The sequence below is a fragment of the Anas acuta genome, chromosome 8 (assembly GCF_963932015.1).
Source record: "Anas acuta chromosome 8, bAnaAcu1.1, whole genome shotgun sequence".
Classification (NCBI taxonomy): Eukaryota; Metazoa; Chordata; class Aves; order Anseriformes; family Anatidae; genus Anas; species Anas acuta.
This window is the reverse complement of record NC_088986.1, coordinates 30,684,758-30,711,617: the sequence shown is the minus strand read 5'-3', so window position 1 is coordinate 30,711,617 and position 26,860 is coordinate 30,684,758. Positions and strand designations below refer to the sequence as shown.

The following is a 26,860-nucleotide window of genomic DNA, read 5'->3' as shown; positions in this document are numbered from 1 at the left end:
ATCTCAGGCGTTGGGAGCTTGTTTCCTGATTTCGCAGTCGGCTTTCTTTCATTTTAGGATTCTGGAGAATGCGTTGCTGAACTGAGGGAATGGAGACCGGTCGTTTACAGAAAGTGCACGGACCCTCTGTGGCTGCTCCTCTTCTTCCTTTTCTGGGCCGGTTCGGTAAGCGTGCCCTGCCCGGGGGCAGCCCAGCCCCGCAGCACGGGGCCGGGGCCGGGGCCGGGGCACTGCTGCCCCGGGGGGCTCCTGCACCGCGCCGCCTGCCCGCACCTTCGGGTCCTGCCCCTGCGCTCCGTGTCCCGGGACTGTGCAGGGCTGGGATACTCGGAGTCTGCTTTCTGTAAGCTAATCAGGCTCCCGCCGGACTCTCGTTTCTACTTATTTCACTCTCTGCACCTTTTTGTCCTGCAACATGTCTCTCTAGGTCTGTCAGCTGGGTTTCTGCCCTGCGCCTGGAACAGCACGCAAGCTCTGGGGAGCACGCTTTGTCTTTCTTAAGCATGAGTGTTTTTTCACGACGTTTCTGAGGCTACTGAGGAATGAATACACTATTAAATCAGTTTTAGATTCAATTCCTAATAACTGCTTTAATGGAAGCTCATGCAGAAGAGCATATACACATCTTGAGCGCTGCATAAGCTGAAGCAGAACTTTGTGGTCAGGGTGGTTGGTGGGTTTGTTTGTTTAGATGTGCTGTCCTATGCTTGGCGCTTCGATCAGTGTAAGGCATGCCAAATATTAAACCTGTCAAACGGTGAGGATTTAGGATTTTTGTTTGTTTTCTCTGCTACTATTCTTAGTGTTCAATTTCTGTAAAATACTTTTGTTTAATCTTATTTTTAAAAGACTTGAGAAAAAAAAAGGTAATACTGATTTATTCACATAGTGGGGAAAAAAAATCACGCTATTGGCTCTGTGGAAACGCGTATCATTGACATGTAGAGAATGACACACCCCTCCAGCAGTCATACATCTGTCTATTGCTTAACAATATTTATGGCTTGTATGCAGCATTCTATACCTTAAAAAAATTCATGTGCACACAGTGCTTGCTGCACTGATGGCAACGGTCCTGTAACTTCTATCTTTAGAAGGTTTTCCACATTTTTTTTTTTTAAAAGCATATTTCAGTGTCAGCTCCTTTTTTTCTTTTTTCTCCTGAAAAACAAAACAAACAAACAAACAAAAAACAAACAAGTATTTGCTTTGTAAAGAAACTGGATCTGAAAATAACTTGAAAATAACAAGCATCACACACACAAGTAGTATGCCAACTTTAATTATGGAGTCTCTACAAAGTTCTCCATGTTAAGACAACAGTAACATGTGAGCATAATTTGAATAGTGTTATTTAAATAGTTACAGTGCAAACACATAAGCACAAATGAGACTACACTGAGAACTAAGGAGGCACATTTACTTGTTTGTGTATGAGACTCAGTTTCTGCCCAGATACCATCTTTAGTCATGAGTGTTAAAAGTAGAATAACAAAGGCACTAAACCTTAACTAATAAAGCAGTTGTGCTGGGTCTGATATGTGTGTGCCATCTCTCCCCAGCGCAGCTGATACTCAGCTACTCTATGCAAAGAAGCAGTGGTTAATGAGGGACAGAGAAGACTTGCTGCTGCCAACAATTTGCATGCAGCCATAGAGCCAACTGTTTTGTCCTTTATATATGCGAAATGTATTTTACGCCCCATGGGACCGAGTAGATGATTAAATCACCAAGTTGCTCAGCTGGAAAGCTGTAAATAAGCTGTTGGGTAAAATGCCCAAGACTTCAGCTTCACAGAATTACTGCTTCTTGGTACTTGGAAAGGTTCTCTTCAAAGGGCATTTTGGCCCTCATGGGGTACACGAGCAGGGTATATGCTGCATTCCTAGGCAGAGCATCTTATGTTGATGAAGTGTTGCTGCTACTCAGGTAGCAGAGGTGCTTAGCTGCCCCTGAGGTATACTGGGAGCTGACCTGCAGCGCTGGGGCTGTGGTGAAGCACCAGAGCATCCAAAAGCTCGGCGCAGTGACTCCTGAGTTCACTATGTAGTTCTCTTGAGGTTTTTCACATGTGGTAAAGAATGCACCTTCCTGAAATTTAAGATAACCTGAATTTTAATTATTCTTTGTTTTTAAAATACACTTCAATAGCAGCTGCAATGTCTCAACATTTCAGCAGATGTAGTGCCCAGGTGTGTCTTGAAGGGCACTCTGAAATATGTAGCAGTGGCTACATATGGAAAATTACCACCTGAGTGACCTTGCCCAGGGACACACAGGAACTTTGGCAGAGGCAGGATTTAGCACCTTACTACTTCTTTCCAATCATTTTAATCTGAAGTCCTATCTTTCTTTGCTTGTGATGTTCTGCTAAATAAATTCGCATACTGTCCGCTTTCTGCAAGATAAAGGAAGGGTCTAAGGAGACAACAGGGCTTAACTTGTCCATATGACTTGGTCTGGCCTTGTTCAAAGGGCTGAATTTTAGATTTAACTGTTTGCCTTCACAAGACAATAATGCATGTGTTAAAAGAAATACTTATTGAATGGGAGGGAAAGGCTATCATAGCATGATTTCACATGGAAAAAAAAATGTTTTAATAGATGTTTATAACTGGCTATGCTGTGATGGCTGGTGCGGCAGAAAGACTTGTGCTTGGATATGACAGCTTTGGGAACATATGTGGTAGGAAGAACACTCCTGTAAAAGGGGCACCCCTTTCTGGACAGGACATGACTAATAAAAAGTAAGTACGTCAGATACTGTTTAAATAAATCTAATGTTTAAGAAGGGAGCATAACTTCATACGATATATATAATCTAGTTGTCAATCATTTTCATACATATATAAATACATGCTTAACTTTAAAAGCAAATAAGAATTGTGCAAAATGGTAATGGAAGCTAAAAATTTAAGATGGAATTTGAAAAGGTACTACATCATTATGCTTTATGCTGATTTTTTCTTAGATAGGGTCTTAAATAGGACTTCAGACAGACCAGCAGTCATTCTACACAGACAAGTGTTTGAATTTATGGAAGTTTAAAAAAAGCTGAAGTTGCCAGTCGTTCTGTTGACTGCTGTGTAAGAGAACGCTTGTAGAGCGACACCCACCTTGGAAGTTCCTGATTCCATTTAAGAACCTAAAATGAAATGTAAAAATATAGCATATTCACAAGTTGCTTGCTAACTTTAGCCTTCAAACTCCATTTTTTTTCATTGTATGTGGAAAAAGTTTCATCTGCTTTGTAGCACTTTAAAAAGATGGAAAGAAGACTCAGAATTTAAACCTATGAAAACCAGAAAGCTTGTTTTTTGAAATGAGGATCTTTTTGTCTTTCTAGGTATGTGTTCTTTCTGAATTCATGCAGCCTGGAAATGCAAAGCCTCAAAATCAGTTCAGTTTCCTTGTGCGTGTCTAGTTGTCCACAAGAGCAGCTCAACTCTTTGGAAGACCTCCAGAGTTTTGCAAGGAACAATGGTGTGCAACAGGGAACATGAGTATCTAATGTATCTGTAGAACAGTTGAGAAGATTTCACTTTATTATTCTTCTGTTTGCTACCCTAGGGAGTCATTTCTTACCATTAATTTCCTGAGCAGTCCATGGCAACAGAAAATAAAACCTCGTCTCTGCTTTATTTCAGAGCCATAGTTTCTAGGATTGTTACAGGTCACTTTTGCAAATTTAAAAGCTGTTGATTCATTCCTGCACGATGCTGAGATTATCCAGCAGAAAACTGGCTGCTGAGAATGAACTAAATTGGTTTGTTGGGGATGCCTGTATGTGAACAGAGCTTACGTGCTATTTGAGAAACTTGCCTAAGTGGTTCTTTTAAATTTGGTTAAAACCATGGTGGAGTTATTAATTCTAGATATACATAGGCAGTGTTGCCTTTTTTGACATCAGAGCCCCAAATTTGCTATTTTACCTAGACTTTTTTTTTTTTTTAATTTTCTACTGTTCAAGATGAATATGATGTGAGAAGTAGCTATTGTGCAAAAGAGGCAGCTCCAGTTTATTCATTTCCAACATGTAAGTAAAGTAACCTGTGGCCCGTCCCTTATGCCACAGTGTATGCATGAACTGCAGATCATACGGATACTAGTGGCTATTTTTATTGGAGGTCAGAATTCCATTCTTTTTAGTTTTGTTGTTTTTTTGGCAAGGGTTTCTGTTTAAATTGACAACATTTGTTTTAATTTCATTTTGGGATATTTTGTCATCATTTGGTTATGTACAGAAAGCTGTGAACACCTGTGATACTGTGTAAGTAATTTCAATGTAACTGAATAAAATGGCATGAAATTCCATCCACATGCTAAAACTGCTTGCATATTCATCTCAAGGGAGAGGGCAGTGTTGCATTTTGAATGGCTTGAGTACAACCAGCATTTCTATCCTAGAAGCATTATATAATGGAGCAGAGTACCTGGCACTATTTAGGCAGAGTCCAGAAAATATTTAGCTTCTGGATAGATGTATATTCTGTTCTAAATTATGAGGGACCTGGTTCTATTGTAGCTTGTGTCAATTTAGGCTTTTCTGTTGTCTAAAGGAGCAAGAGTTTAAAGCTGAAGTACTGTACTATGGAACAAACAGTGTGCCTGCCCTCAAGGAAGATCTGTAAACGGTAATTGAAGTTAAGTGTAGAAGAAGACAAAAGATCCTGTAGAGGTTGCTGTAGATTTACCCATTAATTCTAATGGGTAACTAATTCTAATCTACATTCCTACAAGAATATCAGTGATGAATATGACCTGCTAAGGGATTAAAGCAAAAGTGCGAACAAAACTTAATGTATTTTTTTTCCAAAATTATAACTAATACTAAGCTACCATTTCTCTTATTTCTTAGGTTCTTGTCTTTGTGTTTACAACCTGAACGTTTCCAGCTACACACTAAATCCAAAGGCAGCTGAGTTGTGTCCCACACTGCCAGTTCCACCAAGGTAAGAATTAATGGGTACTTTACAACTCACTTGAGTCCAAGCAGCTTCTTAAGGGTTCTTAGTTCCTCACATTTTGTAGCTGACATGATGCTTTACAATCAGAATTTTGTTGCTGTGTGTGCCTGTGAACTCGCCATGTCCCACAGAATGAACAAGGACTGCATTCTCATCATCCCTCCACCCTTTAGAGATGCTTCCTCTCCAGCTCAGGGTCAGAACACTCCTCATGAGGAGCAGCTTATCTCCTTCACAGACTCCCTCAATGCCAAGGAAGAGGAGCTGTGCTCTCAGACCTGGCTTGTTACCCTGAACCCAGAAATATTCTGTCAGAATCATTTCATAGACAACTGGTTTGAACCGCAGGTCTGTGGATGTCAGCATCTAACATTCTGCAGCATGTAAAAAGTACAGATGTCAGTTTAGTTGTATTGTTTAATTTGTTACAAATTAGTGAGTCAAAATCCTTAAACCCATGATTTTCAATTTCGCTGTCGTGAAGATACAGCAAAGAATTGGAATCTCCATGTCTGCGGAGCGAAGTCCTCTACTGCTCTGAACAAGAGAAAATAGAGGGGGGAAAAAAACACAGAAGAGAGCAGGAGGAGACATATAAAAGCATTATACAGCGGATCAAAGAAAGGCATGTAAACTGATGAAAAATATGGCGTATTTTACTTATTTCTTTGACATTTTAAGCCTTTTTTTATTTGGCAAGGAACTTACCATATACATCTCACACAGTAACATTTCACAGTAGCAGCAAAGCTAGTCAGAGAGACCTCTCCTTTTTAGGTAGGGATGTCTCTTTGTTGTAGTGTGGCCTTGCCAAAATAGGATGATAAATTCAATAAGCTGGCTCTGAGAGCCAGATAATTTCATATGTAAATATTAGGTGGTGGTAATTGTACATTACAAACATTGTTTTGGAGCAGCTTTGAGAATACTTAAATATCCTCAAAATGATGCAAAATGTTCATGGTCTAGAATTATCTACAACAACATAGTTTACAGCCACGCTAGCAGGAGTTTAGGTTTCCCATAAACACATGGGAGCAAAGCAGACAAAGCCAGATTAGAAACAGGATAGGAGCTACGTGCTGATGGTGATTGAGATAGTAATTCTCCAGGTTGGTCCTGAATGGATGTTCTAGCACAGCAACACAGGCATGGTGCTGCCAAGAGTTTATCACAGAATCACAGAATTTTCTAGGTTGGAAGAGACCTCAAGATCATCGAGTCCAACCTCTGACCTAAAACTAACAGTCCCCACTAAACCATATCCCTAAGCTCTACATCTAAACGTCTTTTGAAGACTTCCAGGGATGGTGACTCCACCACCTCCCTGGGCAGCCCGTTCCAATGCCTCACAACCCTTTCAGTAAAGAAGCTCTTCCTAACATCTAACCTAAAACTCCCCTGGCGTAACTTTAGCCCATTCCCCCTCGTCCTGTCACCAGACACATGGGAGAACAGACCAACCCCCACCTCACTACAGCCTCCTTTAATGTACTTATACAGAGCAATAAGGTCACCCCTGAGCCTCCTCTTCTCTAGGCTGAACAAGCCCAGCTCCTTCAGCCGCTCCTCGTAGGACTTGCTCTCCAGGCCCCTCACCAGCTTTATTTTGCAGATGGAGCATAAAAGTACTGTCTGGCTGCTTGTAACAGACAACTGCCATGCCCATTGTCCTGTTGTGTCAGACTCAGTGTGTAGGGTTTTGTCCCAAGCAGGGAGGATAACTGGTAGGTTGCAGATTGTCTGGATGCTGCTGCAAAAGTGTATTGAGGCTGCTGGAAGGGCACTGCAGAGGGCTTGAAAGGGAGCCGTGGAATAGATTGCTGTGAGTTTGAAACTGTTTGTCCAGTAATGAAAACATTTTTCATCATCTTTTTTTTTAACCTTCCAGTAAATCTTTTCCATTATTTAATCGGTGTGTTCCACAACATCCTGAATGCTATTCCAAATATGCATCTGTCTTAATAAGTATGGTTAATGAAATGGATGTTTTTCACCGAATTCTGAGTGGAATATTGGCAGGAAGAGATACTGTGATAGGACTGAGTGTCCTTGCACTAGGTAAGGTTACAAATAAAAAATGAGGTTATAAATAAAAAGTGAATAATATTCAATTAGAATGTGAGGTTTAAAATGTTTCTATGACCTTTATAGTTTTTTATTTAAAAGTACTGACCTTTTTTACATTTTCTGGGCAGAGATGTTTTCAAGGAAGAGTTCTTGTTTCTTATCAGGAGGCATAGACTGGTGAAATTCAGTGCTAGCAAATACCAGATTCTGTGTTCCTAGATATGATCATATACCTTTTTTCACGGGACTAAGAAATTGTTGATAAAAAGAACAATAACATTAGATTTAACATTTTGATTTTAACTTTAGTCTTTATATATAATATTATTGAATAGCCAGTTATTCCCAAGGTGAAATATTTGAGTTACAAACTCTTTACTAGAAAGTTATAGATAACTGTTTTAAATGTTAAAAAGGTCACCAACTTCAGTACATGCTGTTGCTTTTGAGACCACCCTTTAAAAGTAAAAGCCCAAATTCTACAAGAACCTTAAACTTAACTATAACATAAATAAGAGTTAAATAGTTGGTAACACTAATAACAAACTTTGTGTATTTTTCAGCTTTCTGTTTTATAGTGGTTTTAACCTTCAGATTCATTCGGACACTTCTGGTCCATACTTTGATTGCGCTGGTCGTATTTGGGTTGTTATGTAAGTATATTTACCTTTTAGTGTATGCGTAGTTAAAGCACTCATCTCACTGAACTGAAGGAGAGACAGCTGAACAAACAGCTGTCCCTTTTCTCCATGGCCCTCCTCCGTAACCTTAAGCTTACCCCAGCCATTTCCAAACTGAGTCCTGCTTGCCTTGGGATGCCAACATCTGGCTGTGTTGTTCCAGCTGCTAAGTGTCGGGGTGATGATAAGATTTAGTTATTTATAGATGCCTGGAAATGACATTTCTTTTGGCAGATGAGTGCAGTTGCGAAAATGCTGCTGTTTCACAGAAAGTTTAGTGAAATTTTATATTGCCTGCTTTGGAAAGGGAGAACTGTAGGAATGTGTCCAGCTAATGCTTGTCATTCCATAACAGTTAGCTTCTTATTTCCTCAACAAAATTATATGGCTGAGTTTTAGCCTAGCTCCTTCTTCTGGGTTTGTACCTCAGACTAACAGACCATGATGTGAATTTTCTTTGTGATCACGGATACTGTACCTCTCGTACATGACAGCTCCTGAGCGGAGCTGGGTATAGGCAGAAGGGTGAGAAGTTCAGGAGGGAGGTGGGATGCTGCATGCTGCAGCCTGGGGAGCACTGCCCACCTTCACACTGCTTGTTTGCTGCAGTTGTCTCAGGTGTCCTCTGGTGGCTCTACTATGACTACAGAAATGATCCCAGCACTGAACTGGAAACACAAAAGGAGAATGTAAAATTTCTACTTGGATATGCTATCTTCTCTACAATAATTACAGTAAGTAGTAGTTTACAGTAAGCAGGTATGGAGGCTGTAACTAAAAAAATTGAACTACAGGGGTTCTGCAGCAATAAGAACAATTCCTCATCCATTTCAAATTTGAAAAGGAGAATCAATGATGAGATCTGCTTACGCTTGTTTAAACAGTTTTATATCTTCACTGTGAATTTCATTTTTCATCACAGGGCTGTGTCACACTTGTATAAGCAGCATTAGCACCAGTTTTGTAGAAATGCAGGCGTTACGTTCCATCCCCATTTTTCTGTGCATCAGCTAGTTGGAGAACCATGGCAAATGAACAGAGTGGCTCTGGCTCTTCATCAACGAGATCTGTGCATTCAGCCCACCGTGGCAGAAGTAGAGGGGGGTGGCTCTTTCAGGCAATGAAAGGGGTAGGTGAAGCACAGGCAGCAGTGTGTAGGCCTCAAGTTACAGTGGTAAGTTCTGCTTTTCTCTCACTGACCTTGTTTTCCAACAGAAAACCTGACTTTGCCTTCAACTTTTAAAGACTTTTTTTTTCACTCTGATGTTGCAGTGTTAGTCATTGTTCAATACAAGTGTACCATTTGTACTTGATGAGACATTTGTCAAAATGTTTGTATTTTTGTTTTCTTAAAGCAGATCCATAGACTAGAATTCACTGGTTATGAACAGTCTAAGAGTTTATAGCGAAAATATAAATGTTATAGATCAGATTTTTTTCATATCCTCTGTAAGTTACGAACTTACCTATTAAGTTCTGTTGATAATAAAAGGGTAAGAAAAGGTCTATTTGTATGCAACTGACTTTCATTCATAGGACAGTGGGAGCGTCTGCTGCAGATTGCTCTTCTCTCATGGCTGGTGGCATCTTTGTAGAACAGGCAAGAAAACTGGTGAAGCAATTGCCTCTGGTTGCATTAATTATTTTATGAATTCCAGCCTGTCTTTTAAATGTTGTTCATAGTTCCTTGTCAAATACAAAAAACTTGTGAAGTGTGGTGTTTACACCTTGTTGTTTTTTGAATTTGTTTTTGTACTTTGGGAAAACTGAATTATTTAAGTGGAGGTTTCATCTTCTGTCTGCTTTGCTTCAGTGTATACAGAGCTCTTACATCAATTTAGTTTCGCTACTGTTACTTTCTGCAGAAAAGGACTGGACCTCCTACCATTGTGAATGGTGGCAAGCTGACTTGAGTAGGAAGGAGATTTACATGTTCATTACATACAGAGTATCTGAAAGTGTAGCATGAAACATACGTTTATGTTTGTTGCTGTAAAGCAAAACAGACTGTTTCCATTGGGTAAACTGCAGTTTTTTGAGTCTTATTTTGTTTTAAAGCAGCAATAGTAATATTTTATAGATTTAATTTCATGAAACTAATGATTTTAATTCACAGACTCCTTGATAATATAGGCAGCATCTTAGAAAGCATTTCCAGTGCAGTGTTTATGGAATATAAATTTCACATGTGACAACTTCTCCTACTTTTCTTAAGGAAAGAAAAAAAAGTACTATTTTTTGTTTTATTTTTTGTAACAGATTGTTCTGCTTTCCCTTATACTTGTGCTAAGAAAGAAGCTTCAGTTCACTGTACAACTCTTCCAGATTGTTGGTAAAATGATAAGCAGAATCCCTTTCCTCCTTTTCCAACCACTTTGGACCTTTCTGATTCTGATTGTCTATTGGATATTCTGGGTTGCTGTGCTACTAAGCTTAGGAACTGCAGGTAAGTATATGCTTTCCATGTTTTTGATGAATGTTATCTGCTTCCTAAGTTCAGTTCTTAAATATGTGACCTTCTGGTGTTAGTATGCAAAATATGGGCTAGCAATGTTATTTAGCCGTTTTACTCTTTTTTTTTTTTAAACTCTTGCTGCAGTCTTTGACATTGCTATATTTCTGTGGGTCAGCACTACAGGAGAAATATTTTTTGCTCCTAGATGTGGGATTTAGGTTTGTTCTTTCTCAGTTACTTAATTTATGAATAGATGGTGGTAGATATGTATATGCTTTATGTATTTAAATGAGGGAAGTAACATTCTCATTTCGTAACTGCATTAAAAGTTGTCTTCTCTCTCCTGTTAATCTCCTCTGACTATAAAAAATGTCCAGATATCGTGGAGGCAGCACATTGTTTTAGGGCAGTACTTTATCGACAACTGCTGTAATTATTTAGATTGGTACAATCTTGGATCGATTCAGAGGCTCTTGCAATTGTAGAGGAGGTGCTCTGTAGAGAAAGTCAATCATACTGTGAAAGATCTGTAAGAAGAACGGATTATGATTATGGAAATGGTATTACTGAGGGACATCCTGCTATAAGATTTGTCACTGATTGAACCATAGCTAACTTGGATGCTGTCCCTTGGCACAGCATCACTGTCTGAGGGAGGGGAAGGTTATCCTTTTGTGAAACCACCTGAAGGAAGGATGCTGGTCATGTGTAGCTCTGGGAATAACTCTTCATGCAGATATCAGCTTTTGTCCACGGGAAGCATGATGATTTGAGTGTTGAATTTTTTTGTTTTTTATTTTGAATTTCTATAGTGACTGCTAGGAGTCAGATGTTGTCCTGTGGGTTGGAGTTTGTACAGAATTGATGCAGGCAGACAGCTGTTTGTCATGGAAGCTTTAGTTATTCTTGTGTGTTTTGTTGTTGTTTGTTTGTGTCTTTGTTTTCCTGAATCTTTGTGGTCCTTTGTGTGTGGAGAAGCAAATGCAGCCAAGCTCTTTTAACGCTCATGTTTTATTTTGTTATGTGCTTCCACCACTTTTTGAGCCTGTGGCTGTAGTAACTCCTCTGCACAGGCTTGCAGATCCCTCCAAGGCCAGAATAGCCTCCAACTTTTCTGTAGCTGAGCCCATTTGCCAAAACTGGCAGTATTCCACACCTCTGTGGGTCAGGCACCTCACTCGTCTCCCATGACAACTGCTTCCATCTCAGTCTCACCCTCTTAAATCTGGCAATGGACAAAACCCACTTCACCTGCAACATGAGACACCCTCTGTCTGAGTCTATACTGGTATCGTGCATCAGCCAGCCACTGCTTAGGCTAGACCGGGATCTATTTCCCTCCATTTTTCCTTGGAGAGTTATGCAGGTTTGCAAGGATCTCTCTGTTTCAGCTACCATTTTCCCACTAGCTCATGTCCATCAGAAATTGCTGCTTGAAGCACTGTCTGCCTGATGACGGTCTGACCTAGCAAGGCCAGATGTCCAGCCTGCAGTCTCTTTGTGAGTGGTTCCTGCCTGACTAAATAGACAGATTCACTTTGCTTTAATGGTCATGGGTGTTTCTTTTCCACGCTCCTCTGATTTGGGTTTTCCCATTACAGAGGCAGTATTGTGTGCTAGACATACCTTTGAGTGTTAGCTTTTCTGTAGTATTCATCCCATTTTTGCACATATCAGCTAGGTGGCAGTAATTTTCAAACTGTCCTTGTTGGGGTACCTTTTCACTGGTTCAGACCAGTCCTTTGAGCATCTCCTGGGCTATCAACCAACTGCTCATTTCATGCACCTGCTTGGATCAGAAGCAATTTAAGATAAACATTAACTATAGTAAAAATAGCAGCAGGTAAATAAAAGGAATGATAACACACAGATTTGCTAAATATATAATTAACAAGAACTATTATAAAAAATGCTACATTTTTGATTTTTATCTGAGCTGACACATTACTCACAAGAATATTCATTGGTACTCTTAATAAGCACACGTAGGGATGTGAAGCTCGCCCTTGTTAAATCTAAATTTAGAAAATGCCAGCCGAGTCTGTCATATTGAAAAGCTTTTGGAAATGCAGAAATCATTAAAAGAGTAGAAATATTTTAGCTTATATGACAGAAACAGCTTGATGATAAGTGCTGGGTGGGGAATTAGTCAGATACTTCCTGGAGGCTTTTACAGATTTGCAGGAAAATAGCGAGTTGCACGTTACATCTGAGAGCAAATTCCACATGTATTCACAGGGAAATAAAAAACAGTGAAAACTGACTTTGAGAGACTTTTTATGATTTTTCCATGTTGTGCCATTTTCCCATATTGGTTACGTTCTTTGTTTTCTGCTAGACATTTCCATTCAGCTTTTTTTTTCCTGCCATAGTGGAGAGCAGAATTCAAATGGCTTGTGACCTGCTCTAACATTCATAGTGCAGCAGACATCTCTTGGCTCAGAGGTATTTTACTTTTTTTTTTTTTTTCCCTAGCATAATAGGAATGCTAGTGCTCCAAGATACAAATGGCAGTATGGAAGGCAGCATAATCTTGCTGCATAGTAGAGCAATGTTGAAATTTCTAGCATGCTCTCAGTTTTGAAAGAACTGATTTCTTGCAGATATTCTTGCATAAGAAAGAGAGGTCATTTCCAGGCACTTAACTATCAATATATTGCTCACGTAGGGAGTCTAGTAAAACATACGTTATAACTGAGATCTTCTGCCAGGATATTTGTAGTGTAGGTGGCAATCCTTGTATGAGTTTTCTACTAATAGATAGTATGTTAATACTTAGAAGGGAATGTGTATCTGATAAAGGATCTGTACCAATTCTAAGTTACAGCCTAAGCATGAATGCAGGTAGCAAAATGCACTCTATGAGTTTCATTCATTTACCTGATTAAAACTTGAATCCATTGGTTTTATCATTTGTTTGCAAGTATGCTTTTTATTACGACGTCTGTGTTAAATGGTGGCTGTTGTTACCCAACAGATGTAAACTGAGTTTTTGGCAAAGTCCAGGGGCTGAGGTGTTTATATGTAACTAACATGTAAATGACCTGCAGCAGCCTCAGTGCCCACTAGGTGCCGATAAAGTGATGTAGGAAAGGTTTATTTCTGGATCTACTCAGTTGTTTACAGCTGCTCTGATTACAGAATAACTCCTCCTGAGAGGAGCTCGAAGACAACAAAGGCAGTTTTAGCCTTTTAATGATCTGGAGAGGTAATAAAGGATTGTTTTTATCTGGCTCACAGATCAAGGGGTTTTGATGAGGTGACACAGAAGGTCGGTGTCAGCAAGAAGTATGATAGTTGTTCCAGTCCCGTACTCAACCCAGTAAACCACATCTTAGATTTCTTTTGTAGCTCAAAACGAGAATAATAATCTCTAGGCTAGATTTGATATTGAGAAAATTCCTTCAAACTTTATTTAAAATTTTCAACCCAAGTATGAGTCCTCAAAATGCTGACTGTTAAAGCAGATCACAGTAAGGTAGCTGGTTGCGTTGGTGCTTTAGAATGGTAAAAATTAAGCATCCCATAAATATATATATACATATATATATATATACTGTACTGTTTGGCTAATAATACATTGGCAAACCAGCTTTGTATTTTGTACTTGTTTTCTTTAATCACCCTGTAGGTGGAAGACATTTCTTTTGTGTTTTTTTTTTTTTTTTGAATTCTGGGGACTTTTTGCAACAGCTCACAGATCTTTTCGGAAGATCTCCCAGGATCTGCTCTCTTTGAACAATTTGTTTTCTCTGTTGACAAATAGCTGCCTAGCCAGACTACATAAAATATAGGTGGTTCTGTCTTGTTTATGACATTTTGACTTTTTTTCTCATGCGTGTATTTTCTGGATCTATATCTTAGACAGAAATACATTAAGAAAGCTGAGAAACTGAAATGTTTATAAAGACATGAGTCTTTTGTATAATACAAAGAGATGGGCAAATGAAATTGACTTGCTACTGTGCTGCACCTGTTCTTAACATTTTTCTTGGATCTCCACTAGTTATATAATATTTATAGTGTCTCTGCATCTTACAGCTCTGGAGCACTGGATTCTCGCTTGAGCTGTGATGCACCTGATCTTTATGTGACCACACAGGCACCTTATTTACGTCCTCTCCAAAAGTTAGCGTTACTCTGAGAAGAGACTAACTTCTTGGGAGCTATAGAAACCTATAGATGCCCTTGGAAAGGTACTTATGCACATGACTGGCTTGAAAAACGTTGATAATCCTATTAAAATCAGTGGGACTACTTATGCATTTTAAGGTAGGCACCTGCTTAAGTACCTCAGTAATTCAGAGTCCGTAAGAGCAGCAGAGAGCGAGTGAATTCCAGACCTAGAGATCTAGGAGAAATGCCAGGCTCCACGAGACTTGAGACAGTGCAAACAGTGGCACCAGTTAGAACCATTAGCCGGGTAGGAATGGAATTCAGCTGTGCTTTGGAAAAGCTGATATGTCTTAGGGTTATTGAGTCTTACTGTTTGTGAATTTGTGTGGTGTTTCATTGCAGAACTTAAGTGGCTGTCTGGCACAGCAAAACATGTCTTTCAGCTTTCTAGCGTGCGGGAGCTGTGAAGTCCAGGTAGCATTAATACTATGTACGTAATGCAGGATGAGAAGGCAGCGTGAGATTTTCCTGTAGTGGAGGTGCATCCTACAAGCAAGAGCAATATAAAAAAGCTATATAGCAAAAGCTATATAAAGTTGTTCAGTAGCTAAACCAACAATAAAAACCTATTGCTTGCAGGGTCCTTGACATTCCAATTACCGCTGTCTAGCTTTGCTGTAAATACCACTACATGGAAAAAATACATAAATAAAATTACACAATAAATTCTGTTGGAGGATGCATGAAGATTCAGTGCCTGCTGCCAGAACCTTTCCTCACTTAGCAGTGGGAAGTGCACATTGTATTTTCATGTTAACAGGAACTGATAAACAGGCTCTCGGTATTTTCTGGGCAGTGGTTCTTTGTTCTGATAATGCAGTTACTAAACTAGACTACCCAGGAATTTTCATCCCTTTAAAACAGCCTGCTGCTTCAGGCATCAGCAAAAACTTGCAGCAGCTGCTGCTGAACAAGTCTTAGAGTACCAGAGTGTAGCTGGTGATGCTGCCTGTGCACGCTGCCTTCCCTGTCATTGCACTGCTGTGCTGGCTGGTACAACAGCACGGCACGGCATCACACTGCAGTCAGTGCACAGCCAGGTGGAGGAACTGTTCCGAATCCTGCTGCAAACACTTGTGATTGTTTGCATTGTTAACAGCACTGCTTTGAAGTATTTGCAGCAGATAAACATTTGTACTGATCAGAGGTTTTCAGATTTGGTGATTCAGCTGGAGGACTCAAGTTCCGTAAGCTCTTTACTATTGACTTATTAGCCTTACCACTAGGAGTGTATATATAGTACACCAGAAGGATTCATTTTCAGCAGACTCTGCTGTGAGAATGTAGTTGGAGGAAAAATGCTCTGCTGACAAATTAAAACTGTATTTCAAGGCTTTGTTGAGAAAGTTTAGCTTACGTGAACAGTAAGAAGAAAGTGGAGTGCTGAGGAAAAAGGCATATACTTTTCTCATAAGCGTATCTAGGGTAGCATTACAGTTTATATGTGCTGCTAGGACTGACACGAGAAACAGCATTGTATGGAATTCTGTTGACAACGTTGTATATGCACAGTAGGCTCAGCAGTCAGGCACAGATATTTACATTGGTAAACAGATTTTTGTGAGGTAACAAAACCTGTGCAGCAGGGTACAGTGCTGTACATGCAGCCGTGTGTGAGGTTGGCCAGGAAACAAAACCATTGCTGTTGTTACTGCAGGTGGTTATTTTAGTAGGCTGGAAAAAAGCAAAAGGAATTAGTTTACAATGCAGATATTTGCCAATCCTCATGACAAAGCTAGAGAAGCAAAACCAGAAATGTGCCTTTTTTTTGAAAAAGAAATGTTCAGGTAGATTGTATGCTGGAAAACATGGTTAATTCTGCTACCAAACGGCATTATGTCTTTGCATAGAAATGGGGAGGTGGTAGACCTTGTATTTTATTGACCTTTCATTTGCACAAATTCCTCAGAAAAAGCTATAGGCTATGGTTAACAAGCATATCTGGGGGGAATTAGTTGGGTGTGCTGCAGGAAACTGGCATTCTAGAGCCCCTGGAAGAAGCAAGGGTGATGAACCCCGCCTTGGATTCAGAACAAGGAGGAAAGATATAGCACATAGCTTGTTCTAATGTGCCAAAGTAGATGAATCTATTCTCAAAAAAGCTAAAAAGGACAAATAACTTTTGTATCCAAACTTAAAAACAAGGAGTCAGGGAATGGGGAAGAATGGCTGAGAGTTTGTGATAAGGGATCTGAGGTAAGAGTAATATCTTTTTTACAACAGCAAGCATCTTGCATTTCACAGACTTAAAATGCATTTGAATATAATGGAAGCAGCGGTATTTCTGGGAATGATCAGCCTTACAGCATTGCAAAGAGTTTAACTGTTTAGTTAAAATTGATAACCTTTCAGAAAACAAAATATTTAAAAAAAAGTAAATGTCTGTGTTTGCACTTCAGCAAAGGTTGCCTTGCTGAACAAGCCTGATACCTACAGTACCTACAAACACCTCCTTGAGGCCAGCTGTGTTGCGTTGATGCATGCGAGTCTTGATTACAAGAGTGCTGAGAACAAGATTGGCTCAACTGTGGGAAGAATGCTTAGTTTGTAGGCTATAAATCTATTCATAGACTTGTTCTTTTTTCCATGCCTTTCAATAGCAAATAGTTCTTCTCTGAGCATCTAAGAGGGATGAGTTTCTTATAGTGCTAATCTTGTAGGAGTAAAATAATTCAATTTTTTAAATACAGACACATATTTAAGCTAACCACATAGTAACGATTATGCACCTGTGTAGTGATTTTTGGTCCTTTCAAAGCACTTCAAAATAATTTTGCAGTGCTGCTATGGGGTGGATTAATATTTTTCATAATTTACAGGCAAATGGACTTGGGTTGTGAAGGCTTGTAAAGCTTGTCCAAACCTGATGGCTGAAAACAAATCTTTATTGTTTCTACTCCTTGCTATTCTTAAGTATGAACTCTGTTGTTGTAGAAAATAGGACAGAATTAAGTGAACCACTTCATAGCTTACTATCTGTGGTATTTTTGAACTTGCAGATGGTGCACATTAGTGCTGGCATTAGAATGCTGTGCCAGCAGTAAAAGACAATTCTCTCTCTTCTTTCAAGCAGCTGGAGTAAGAAACCACTCACCTTCAGAGATCATTTTATTCTGCGATCATGTATATCTTGAAGGTTAATGGAGTAAAGGCTTGGTAAAATAAAAAGAAAAAAGCAAAATCAAAACATTAAAAAAAACAACCATGGGTTATGGACCTAGAGACCTTTCACTAGGAATGAATGTTCTGATACAGTTATTCTGTGACTTGACTTCAAAGTGAAGTGTCATAAATCAGATTGTATAGGGAAAGGTCTGATTGCTAAGTTGCCTGAGTTATTCCCACCTTCTGTGAAAAGCTATCTTTTGAGTATGGAATGAATTCTTTGTTATTAATGGAAGTGGAGAGAATTTTATTTAGCTTGCATAAGTGCATTTTTCAATGTTCCTCAATGTAGTAGTCACTCTGGAGCGCTTACTACGATACAGATGTCTGCATTATTATTGGCACTGGGTTTGGAGAGGCTTTCCTTATATGCCTGTATTTTGCACAAAGATTGCAGAGTATAGAGAATGCAAACTGAGTTGCTGTTCTAATTAGTAGTAGTCATTAAAATAGTAATTTTGTTTTGTTGCAATGTTATACATCCTTAATATTTCTATGCACTTTTTCTCTTTTGCTCCTTATAGAGAAAATCTAAAACATTTCATAACTATGAGTTAATTTCAAATTTGATTGAAGAAAACAAAGATATTTTTAGGATGCTTCTGAAGCGTTTCATTACTAAAATATTGAGTAATGTTTTCTTAGAAATCTTTACTGATTTACATTTCTCCTCTTGACTTTATTGGCAGCTCTACTTTAGACCAAATTTAAACCCAAGCTTTTACTTTTTGCAAGACTGTACTTTTCAAAATTCTATTTCAATTACAAAATTTTGGCTCTTTGGTTTTGTTGGAGTGGGTAGAAATAAATATTACTTGAACTTATTTTTTTATGTTTTTTATTTCATTGAACAAGTGTTAAGAAAAAGGTTACATACATACTTGCTTGTTCTTCTCTAATGAATTGTATTAATACAGTGATACAATCCCAATCCCAGGTACCGCACAAAGCACTTCAGAAGGACAAGTAGAATACAGAGCTCTGTCTGGAATTTGCTACATGGCATGGTACCATTTCATTGGCCTTATCTGGACTAGTGAATTCATTCTTGCCTGTCAGCAAATGACAATTGCTGGGGCAGTGGTTACTTGCTACTTCAACAGGTAAGTGCTGAATTGCCTCCTTATAGTTCTGGGGATTTGCTAGCATTTACTTTCAGTCTCTTTCTAGGTAAAGTAGTCTCAAATGAACTGCAGTTTATGCCAGTATTTTGGAATCCAGTTTAATATAAAATAGTGTTACTTGTTGCAAGATCTTGATTTTACAGTGTGAGTGATCTTAATATGACTCACCCCATACCACTTGAGTTATTGGGCCAAATTAAGCCATGATACAAGCCAAGAGAACATTGTTGACTCTGATGAAATTGCCATTCATAGGGCACAAGGCTGCATTTGACCCTTTTCCAGGAGACTGGAAGCTCCAAATAGGGATGTAATATATAGCTCTGCCGTAATTTTATGTATTCATTGGCCATTTGACCTCTTCCTAAGTGTTCATCCCCGCTCTGGGTTTCCAGTTCCGACTGTGTAAGTGCCTAGTCTGCTCCACTTTTTTTTGTTCTGTGCAGATATTTTCAGTTAACTGTGAATGCTTTAACAGCCCTGTTAAGAACTTCGAGATGTAAAGAAAATTCCTTGAATTTTATACTATATTGAAAGGTAAAGGTGGAGGAAAAATCCCCACTTATGATTTGTACTGCTTTTTTTTTTTTTAAATATTTAAAATATTATAAGATGAAATTAAACTGGTTTCATGCACCTGTGCGGTGCTACCCTGTCACTGTGAGGGAGATTTAAATCCCACAATTGCTGGGCTTTTTTTTTTTTTTTTTGACAATGGGAAGAGTAGTATCTGGAAAGCATTTTTCTTCATAAATATTTCATGAACTTTCTTCCCTTCGTTGCTCTGTTCCTCCACTCCCAGCAATGAGGGTTTCCGTCTGTGAAAAACTCAAGTGTGGCAGGAGAGGGCCCAGAGCGCTTCAGCCAAAGCAGCTTGGGACAACTGGGACTGGGGACCGGGGAAGGGAGACTTTGGGCTTCACCAACACCTAGATAGCAGGTTTCTGTTGATGCTCTTTAGAACATATCCCTGGATGTTTCAGTTCCAGAGAAAAGCCTCTTTCCAAAAGGTTTCCAAATGGTTTCTACTGTGCCCAGCAGAGACACCAGCACAGGGCCTGCATGCAGGAGTGCTCCAGCTGTAGCAGCAAAGCTGGAAGGTGTAACAGTCAGTGGCCATTCTTGTTTTAAGCAATGTTTAGTCATCCCATTCAGAAGGCCAGGGCAGGGCACTGTTTAACATGTACATTACGAATTCTGTGCTAGGATCCTCTACACAGCTGACAGCCATTCCACAGAACGGGTGCTAGTAAGGGTGCTGACAAAACCTACAATGCTGGTTTTCAAAAGGTTAAGACCTGCTGAGTGACACTGCTACTTTACATCCTGTGAAAGGACCTGATAAGGGAGGAGCTCATAGTTCAAGTCATCTCCTTTTTCCCTATTGAGGCTCTGAGCGCAAGTAACTAGCGTGTCTGTGGTTCCCTGGGTAGCTGGCTGCTCTTTTCTCCTAAGCAAATTTTATGTTCTTCAAGCTTTAGCAGTTGAATTAGCTTTGGCAGCTGACTGCTGAGGCACTAAATGTTCATTTAGGTTGTTTGCTTGGGAAAGCACAGGAAAGAAAATAAGTTTTGCTGCCTTTTACTGTTTCGCATGCTGCAGTGCATATTTGAACAATACACCATCTAAATCCCCAAGGTAAAGACACTGTCCATATCTTCATGCAGAGCAGGGAAGCAGCTGTAAAAGCTGTTGTGTGGTGACTTCTGCTGCTCTGTCAGGGTCTTCCGCTTTCCAGCTATTTTCTACTGCTGCAGGAACTGGCTGTGGAGGACAGAAGGTTCCTGCACCCACTTGTATTGAAATCATTTTTGTACTGCTACTTTCAAGCCCTCCTTTTGCTTGCCAGGTTAAACATACTGTTTTTGAGTGACTTGTGCTTGGAAAAGGAAATGCAGGTTTGGTGTGGTGGTGACCCCTCTTCCTGGTCTTTAGGCTGTCAGCACAGACCTGCAGAGAGCAGGGAAGGGACAGGGAGAGGATGGTGAGCTACAAGAGCAGTCGCACTGCCGAGGGCAGGGGTTATCTCAAGCTGTTCCAGAAATTCAGGGCTTGCCTGCTATGTGTTTTTAATGTATTCCCTGGGGCAGCATCACAAAGGCATGTCACAAGAGTTTGTTTATGATACCTCACAGAGATGCTTTCTTCTTGGCTTCTGAGTGCTCCGAGGAAATGGCATGGCCTTTCCGTGCGGAAATATCCTTCCACAGCACATGCAGCCATGTGCTGTGCGACCGGCAGCCGTGCCAGGTTTCTGAGCAGGGAGGGCAGGGTGGCTCTTTTAGCTGGGTCAGCGTTACAGGTAGTGTACGTTTGACGTGCAGTACCACCGCCACAAATTAATTTTGCCTTCTTTGGTTTTAGATGAAAAATGAATTTGTGAAATAATGTATTAATTCAATAAAATAGATTGAATGGTTACTTTTTATGACTTGTGAAGAAGGCTCAGTCTAAATATATATATATATATATATATTCTGTGTTATTATTGCTGTCCTACATGAGGGTTTATTTTCACTTTGGTGTGCTTAGGGGTTATTCATGTATTTGCCTTTTTGATTAGATGAGCTTTTTCCTTTCCCTGCAGTTAAAGGAGGGTGGTATGCTAACTCGACCTATGTCACAGGGATCACAGTCCTGTCCATGTTTGAGCTTATCCAATAACTAAATCTTGTATGTATGTCACTGCACAGTGTTGATGATCAGGAAGTATTTGCAGGACTGGAGTTTTCCACCTGACTCTAAGATGCTCAGCACCACGAACTTCCAGTACGAGACTCAGTAAGAGGTGAAATACATCTCCCAGTAAACAAAGCTTTATGGATTTACAATCAAGATTTGCACCAAAGTCATTGAGACATAAGCTAGGACTAAATTTGTAAAGGACTCCTCTTCCCTTTTCCAAGACATCTGTAGCATTTATGAGCATCCTTTACCCTACTGACCTACCCCATGAAAAGGGTTATCAGCATGCATGTAGTCAAACCTGTCCCTGTGATGCTGAGAGCAGCTAAAAGGGCAATTTGAAGTACACTCTGAGAGCTTTCTGTTAGCCTGTTAATGTCTCTTCTGTTACAAATCTTGAAATTCTTAGTACTTCTTTAAAAGCTGGAATTCATATTTACTTGGAGAATACATGATTCGTTCGTTAATACTTCTGAAGTATTTTACAGTAAATCTCTATTTAGGCAATCTTTGAAAAGGGTGAGGCAGGATTAAGAAAACTATAAGCACAGTTCTGAAAAGGAGAAGTGTTTTTGTTTGTTTGTTTTTTTCTTTTAAATACGTAAGACTTCTGGGTGAGTCTAGGTGGCATTTTTTCATCACACAAAAAAAGTGGTTTTAAAATTAAAGATGAGATGCTTGTGTGATCATTCAGTCCAAGGAACTTAGTGTTAAGAAAGGTATCAAATATCACAGAGCTCATAAGAAAATAGACAGCTGACAGCACTTGAAAAAATAAAGTTTAAAGATTAAAAGATGATGTAGTATTGAGGACGATTCACAGGATTTTGGAATGATAGTGTTCTGTATGAATCAAGCAATCCCTTGGTGACATAATATAGGAATACTGAAGAGGAAAATCAAGCTGTGGCCCTAATCAGTCCTGTAACCAGTCCTATCAGGAATCTTCCTGTTTTCCCCTGATACCTTGCATATGTTGGGGCACTGCATCCATGCCATGAGTCTGCATGCACAGATTCACTGAACAATACAAACTTTCCACAAAACCTTATGCATGTGGCTGACTGCATGCTTGTACTAAAGTTGTTTCAGGATTGCAGGCGTAATGTAAAAAGTGGGATGAAACTTCATCCTTGAGGGTACTTGGGTGTAGATGGATAATTGAGCCAGTCTTGAACTTGATTAGTCAGAAGTATAACCTGTTGTTGTATTTGGCTAGCTATTGCCCTATGTTTCCTTCCCTGAGCCAGAATTATAAGGAAAAAGTTTGTTCTTTTTCCAATCTGTTTGGAAGCAAAGCAAGAAACTTTGTCAGACTCTGTTCTTGTGAGAATTCCAATGCTAGGAAAAGAAGACGTGGAAGAGCTTCCAAATGTGTAGGAATTTATCTAAACTTCAAATTCTGAGATTTTTGCTCATTAATCAGACCTGTTAAAAGTATGAAAACTGTTCTTTATTCTTCTCCGTGGTAGCAAGTAAATTATCAAGTAAACTTTGTCCTTTTTTATTTCTCAGCCTTGGTTACCTTTTAACTTGCAGAAACTTAATTTTTATATTCTGAGATTTGACTGAGGCTGTTATGTGTAGGACAGTGTAAAAGGGAAAAGGAAAAACTAGTGCTATCTGAATAGAGTAACTTCTCTATATTGAGATGTATGTGTTTCCAACATGGAAACCTGATAACTTGGAAAAAAAAAAAAAAAAGACTTATTATAAAATTTCAGTATCCCCAAGCAGTTCCTCTAGTTGTGAGACCAAAAATAATAAATGCAGCAATTGCATTGCTGGAATTTCCTATTTAAAATAATGTGGTATATTCACATACTTAAATATAACTGCAGTTAGTGTTTTGAATGAACTGCAGTGATACCTTCAGGATTATTGCAGAACTGTGATACCCATCGTAAAGCAGTGTATATGAAGACTTAATTAAAAAATATTTATAAAACAAAAATATATTTGTAGATATTTAGCCCCAACCAGTCACTCTCTCTTATCACTTCCTTTTTATTTTTTACCTTCTTCTGCAAACTATTAATTTTTCAAGGTAACAGATGTTTTGAAGGAATCACTTATGAAAATAGGACATCGTATTTATGATGGCTTTTGTATTTATGATGTCTGATCTTTACTTACCCACTGTTTCTGTTGCTTGAGTAACTTTTTCAGGGTTGGGCCTATTGCATACAGTTGCATTATAGATGGATAGTTTGTGACTCTTAATCATTGCTGTTTGGTTTTTTTTGTTGTTGTTGTTTCTTTTTGAACCCTCCAAAATATTTTTTTAGGTATTTATAGTGTTAATCTGATTTTTTTTTTTTTTCTTACAGTGTTTGAAGAGGGGTTGGGGAATGGCTTTAAGTTCATTTCCTGGATTTCATATAAATTCTTGAGAGCTGTGTCATACTATTCTCTGTAAATGATTGACATTAAACTGAACTCTATAAAGGAAGCAAGGAAATAAAACCTGTATTTGGGATTCTTAGGCCAGTCATATGAGGTTAACTTTTTGTCTTTCCATTTGAAATTTGGGAAATACATTATTTCCCCAGAACGACACAGATTACAGAGGAATTACAAGATTTTTAGGCCAAATTATAATGTTAAACATACAATTTGAAATTTCTTTCTTGTGTGTTCTTGTGTGTTCCATTTTAAAACAAAACCTGTTCAGTGAGAAATAAAAAGCATTAATTATCTGAACAAAATTTAAAACAAAATTCAGTCAAGTTGCAACAGTAACTAAATCTCAGTTTTACACAAGAGATCTTGTCATATTTGTTCTGTTGTTAGCTTTATCACTAAAGCAGAAATAGTGAATTCATTCCTTCAGACTAAAATCTTGCAGAAAAGACAGTCAAATAAAAGACTGAGAGGATAAAAGCGACAGAAACGGGAGGGAGATGTTTGAGGAAGTATTCTCAGATGTTGTTCACTTCTGTTCTTTTCCATAGAATTTTTTTCTAGATATTTTTTCCATTACTGAATATATCAAAATAGTCATTGCTTAAGAATTAAACAAATCTAATAAAAGTTATAAACTTGGCTACTTTGCTTTGGACTAAGGTGAACATTCAGATGAAGTCAGAAGGAAAATTGGAGTAGTTTTAAGTGTGAAAGGGTATACCAGCTTAAATGCTTAAATCTCCAAATACTAAATTGATACTATGCATATCTCCTTAAATAACAGTTTCCAAAACATTTTAAAATGTTATTTTTCTTTCTAGAAACAAAAATAGCCCACCACGTCACCCAGTCCTGTCTTCCATTTCAATTATTTTCTGCTATCATCTAGGAACTGTTGTAAAAGGCTCATTTTTAATTGCTATACTGAGAATACCAAGGATTGTTCTCTTGCACCTTTTTAATATCCTAAAACAAAAGGTAAGTATATAATTCTGTAACACATAAAAGTAGTAGTTAAATGGTGAGGTTCGAGAAAAATATTGTGAAGAATATACTTCATTTAAAATGGATGACATAATGTGAATTTTTATTTTATCCCATTTTCCTTCATGAAGAAGGCCTTTTTCAAGTGCTTCCATTTTTTTCTCTCAACTCAGATATTTATATGAGGAGAAAATGCTAACATAAAAACCACCTTTATTTAGTTTTTGTTTGTAAATGGCAGATAAAGGAAAAATACAGATTTGGCAGAAGGCTTTATTTAGAATTTTCACATCATAGATTAAAAAAAGTAAAGTAAGAATTATATTGTTTAGTATAAAATACCTTTTATACTAACATGTGAAAAGATTTCACATGTTTTATGATATGTGTTTATGGAAAGAATATGTGAAATAAGAACTATTCCAGAGATTTATACAGGAGCCAAACCACATCTATTAAGGTATATAAAAATACGGCAAGGCTGTTGTGGTTGTTGCTTGCATTCTTTCTGTCTTTCATGCATCTCTGCATCTCTTACCTTCTGCTGACAACATACCAGTGTGGTTAGCTCTGGCACTTCGGCAAGGAGAGAGCGAGCTCTCGTGACTGTACAGCTCTGACTTCAGAGGTAGATTTAGACAAAGTTTTTAAACGTAGGTCTTAGAATTCATCTCTTTTACTCCAGAACAAATGCCTCGACTGTGAAGTGTGTTATATCTATTTTTGACGGTATAGTTTTGAGCATCCCTAGTACCTCCGAGATGTATGTGGGTATACTTTGAGAATGCTCCGATAAAAAAGCCCTTCATAATACAATGCTCAAGAGATGTAGAAGTGACTGGGTTACCATCACTTTCATATGAAAGCATATGATGGTTATAAAATGTGGTGATTTGGGTCAATTAAGAATTTTGTTTAAAGACGGTAGGTGGGTTGAGTTGTGCTAGAAAGAAGACAGAGTATTGCCTGAATCTAGAGGAAGCAGGATCAGTGAACTTTCTGGGCATGCTTGTTTGTAATCTGAATACTTGTAGAAATACCTTGGAAAGAAAGATTACTTTTTTTTTTTTTCAATAGTAGCGTGCTTTAAACTCCTTTTGGTCCAGCTGCCAAGCATCTAGCTAGGATGTGACATGTCCCATTGCCATAATTGCTCCTAAAGAGGCTATGAAGTGCTCAGTCCACAAAAGGATGCCCCACAAAGTAACTTTGCTCCTTCCCATGGCAGGAGGGAGGGGCTGTGGCCCCTTTCCATCAAAGCTCTCTCAGTAGAGGGCAGGAGAAGTACTAAAGAGGGAGAAGAGGTGCTGCATTCTTGTAGAGCTCACCCAGATTTGTCACCTTTGCAAAATAAGCTCCTGTTTTCTGAGAAGAGGAGAAGTCAGGGGTTTGCAAGCTTTGCAGGTAAATTCACTGGTGTTTCCTACACAGCGGTCTTCAACTGCAATCTCCCTTCTGCTATTCTGCTTGAAGTCCCTTACTCTGTTTTGAATAAACAGTGCTTAATGGAATTAACACAGTTGTAGTAAAATCATCTCTCCAGCAAAGCATGGTGGGATTAAAGCATTTCTCTGCTATCAGGAGTTTGTATGTACACTCACCATTGTAAAGGAATTATTCATGGAATATTTTCAAGAACTTGGGGGAAAAAAGTTGGGAGGCCCATGGTTTTAACATAACTCCATGGTAGCTGTGGGACCCGAGTATTTCATACGGTAACTGGAAGATCTCTGCTTTCCAAAACAAAAGAAAAGCATTTTAGCCTCTGGAAAAATAAGGTTAAAAAGACTCAAATATCACTGAACTGAAATTCCTTTTGCTGAGAAAAACAGGCATTTAAAATTGGAAGGCTACCAGGGTTACCAAGATATCTTTTTCTTGTCTTGTTTGATAAAATCTTTGGTGATGAAGAGTTCTGAGCTCTTGGTGGGGCTGTGGGGGGTAGAACAAACACTGAATTTCCTTCTCTGTTTTTAGTATGAAATTAATAGAGATCAGTGGTCTGCGGTCTGTTCTAGAAAAAAGTATTTTCCTCATGTCTTGGAAAGTGATTGTATGCTCTGGATCAACACAAACACATAAATCCTGCCCATTTTTTAATTTTTGACCATTAGGATACTGCTCATTTCAGAACCATGAAATTTTTTT

The 26,860-nt window shown here is 38.7% G+C and overlaps 1 protein-coding gene and 1 long non-coding RNA gene across 13 annotated transcripts in view; one reads left to right on the top strand and one right to left on the bottom strand.

Moving 5' to 3' along the window:
• The window catches only part of SLC44A3 (solute carrier family 44 member 3), a 100,332-nt gene that overhangs the window by 59,622 nt on the left and 13,850 nt on the right, over nt 1–26,860 (top strand). For 5 of the 12 annotated variants that reach the window (XM_068691276.1, XM_068691274.1, XM_068691275.1 and 2 more), the window contains exons 2-11: nt 58–165; nt 2,605–2,747; nt 3,347–3,483; nt 4,859–4,952; nt 6,859–7,028; nt 7,601–7,690; nt 8,327–8,451; nt 9,977–10,163; nt 18,451–18,616; nt 24,550–24,706. In XM_068691276.1, coding sequence (XP_068547377.1) covers nt 2,605–2,747; nt 3,347–3,483; nt 4,859–4,952; nt 6,859–7,028; nt 7,601–7,690; nt 8,327–8,451; nt 9,977–10,163; nt 18,451–18,616; nt 24,550–24,706 — 1,269 coding nt within the window. In that variant the 5' untranslated portion in view covers nt 58–165. Of the gene's footprint in view, nt 1–57; nt 166–2,604; nt 2,748–3,346; nt 3,484–4,858; nt 4,953–6,858; nt 7,029–7,600; nt 7,691–8,326; nt 8,452–9,976; nt 10,164–18,450; nt 18,617–24,549; nt 24,707–25,940; nt 26,117–26,860 lie in introns of those variants that run through there. The other 7 variants (XM_068691280.1, XM_068691281.1, XM_068691279.1 and 4 more) reach the window with 3 other exon arrangements.
• LOC137860713 (uncharacterized) lies at nt 1,959–8,313 on the bottom strand. Its single transcript, XR_011099144.1, has 3 exons — nt 7,705–8,313; nt 7,144–7,284; nt 1,959–2,091 (listed from the first exon to the last, which is right to left on the bottom strand). It is a non-coding gene; the product is annotated as an uncharacterized lncRNA (long non-coding RNA).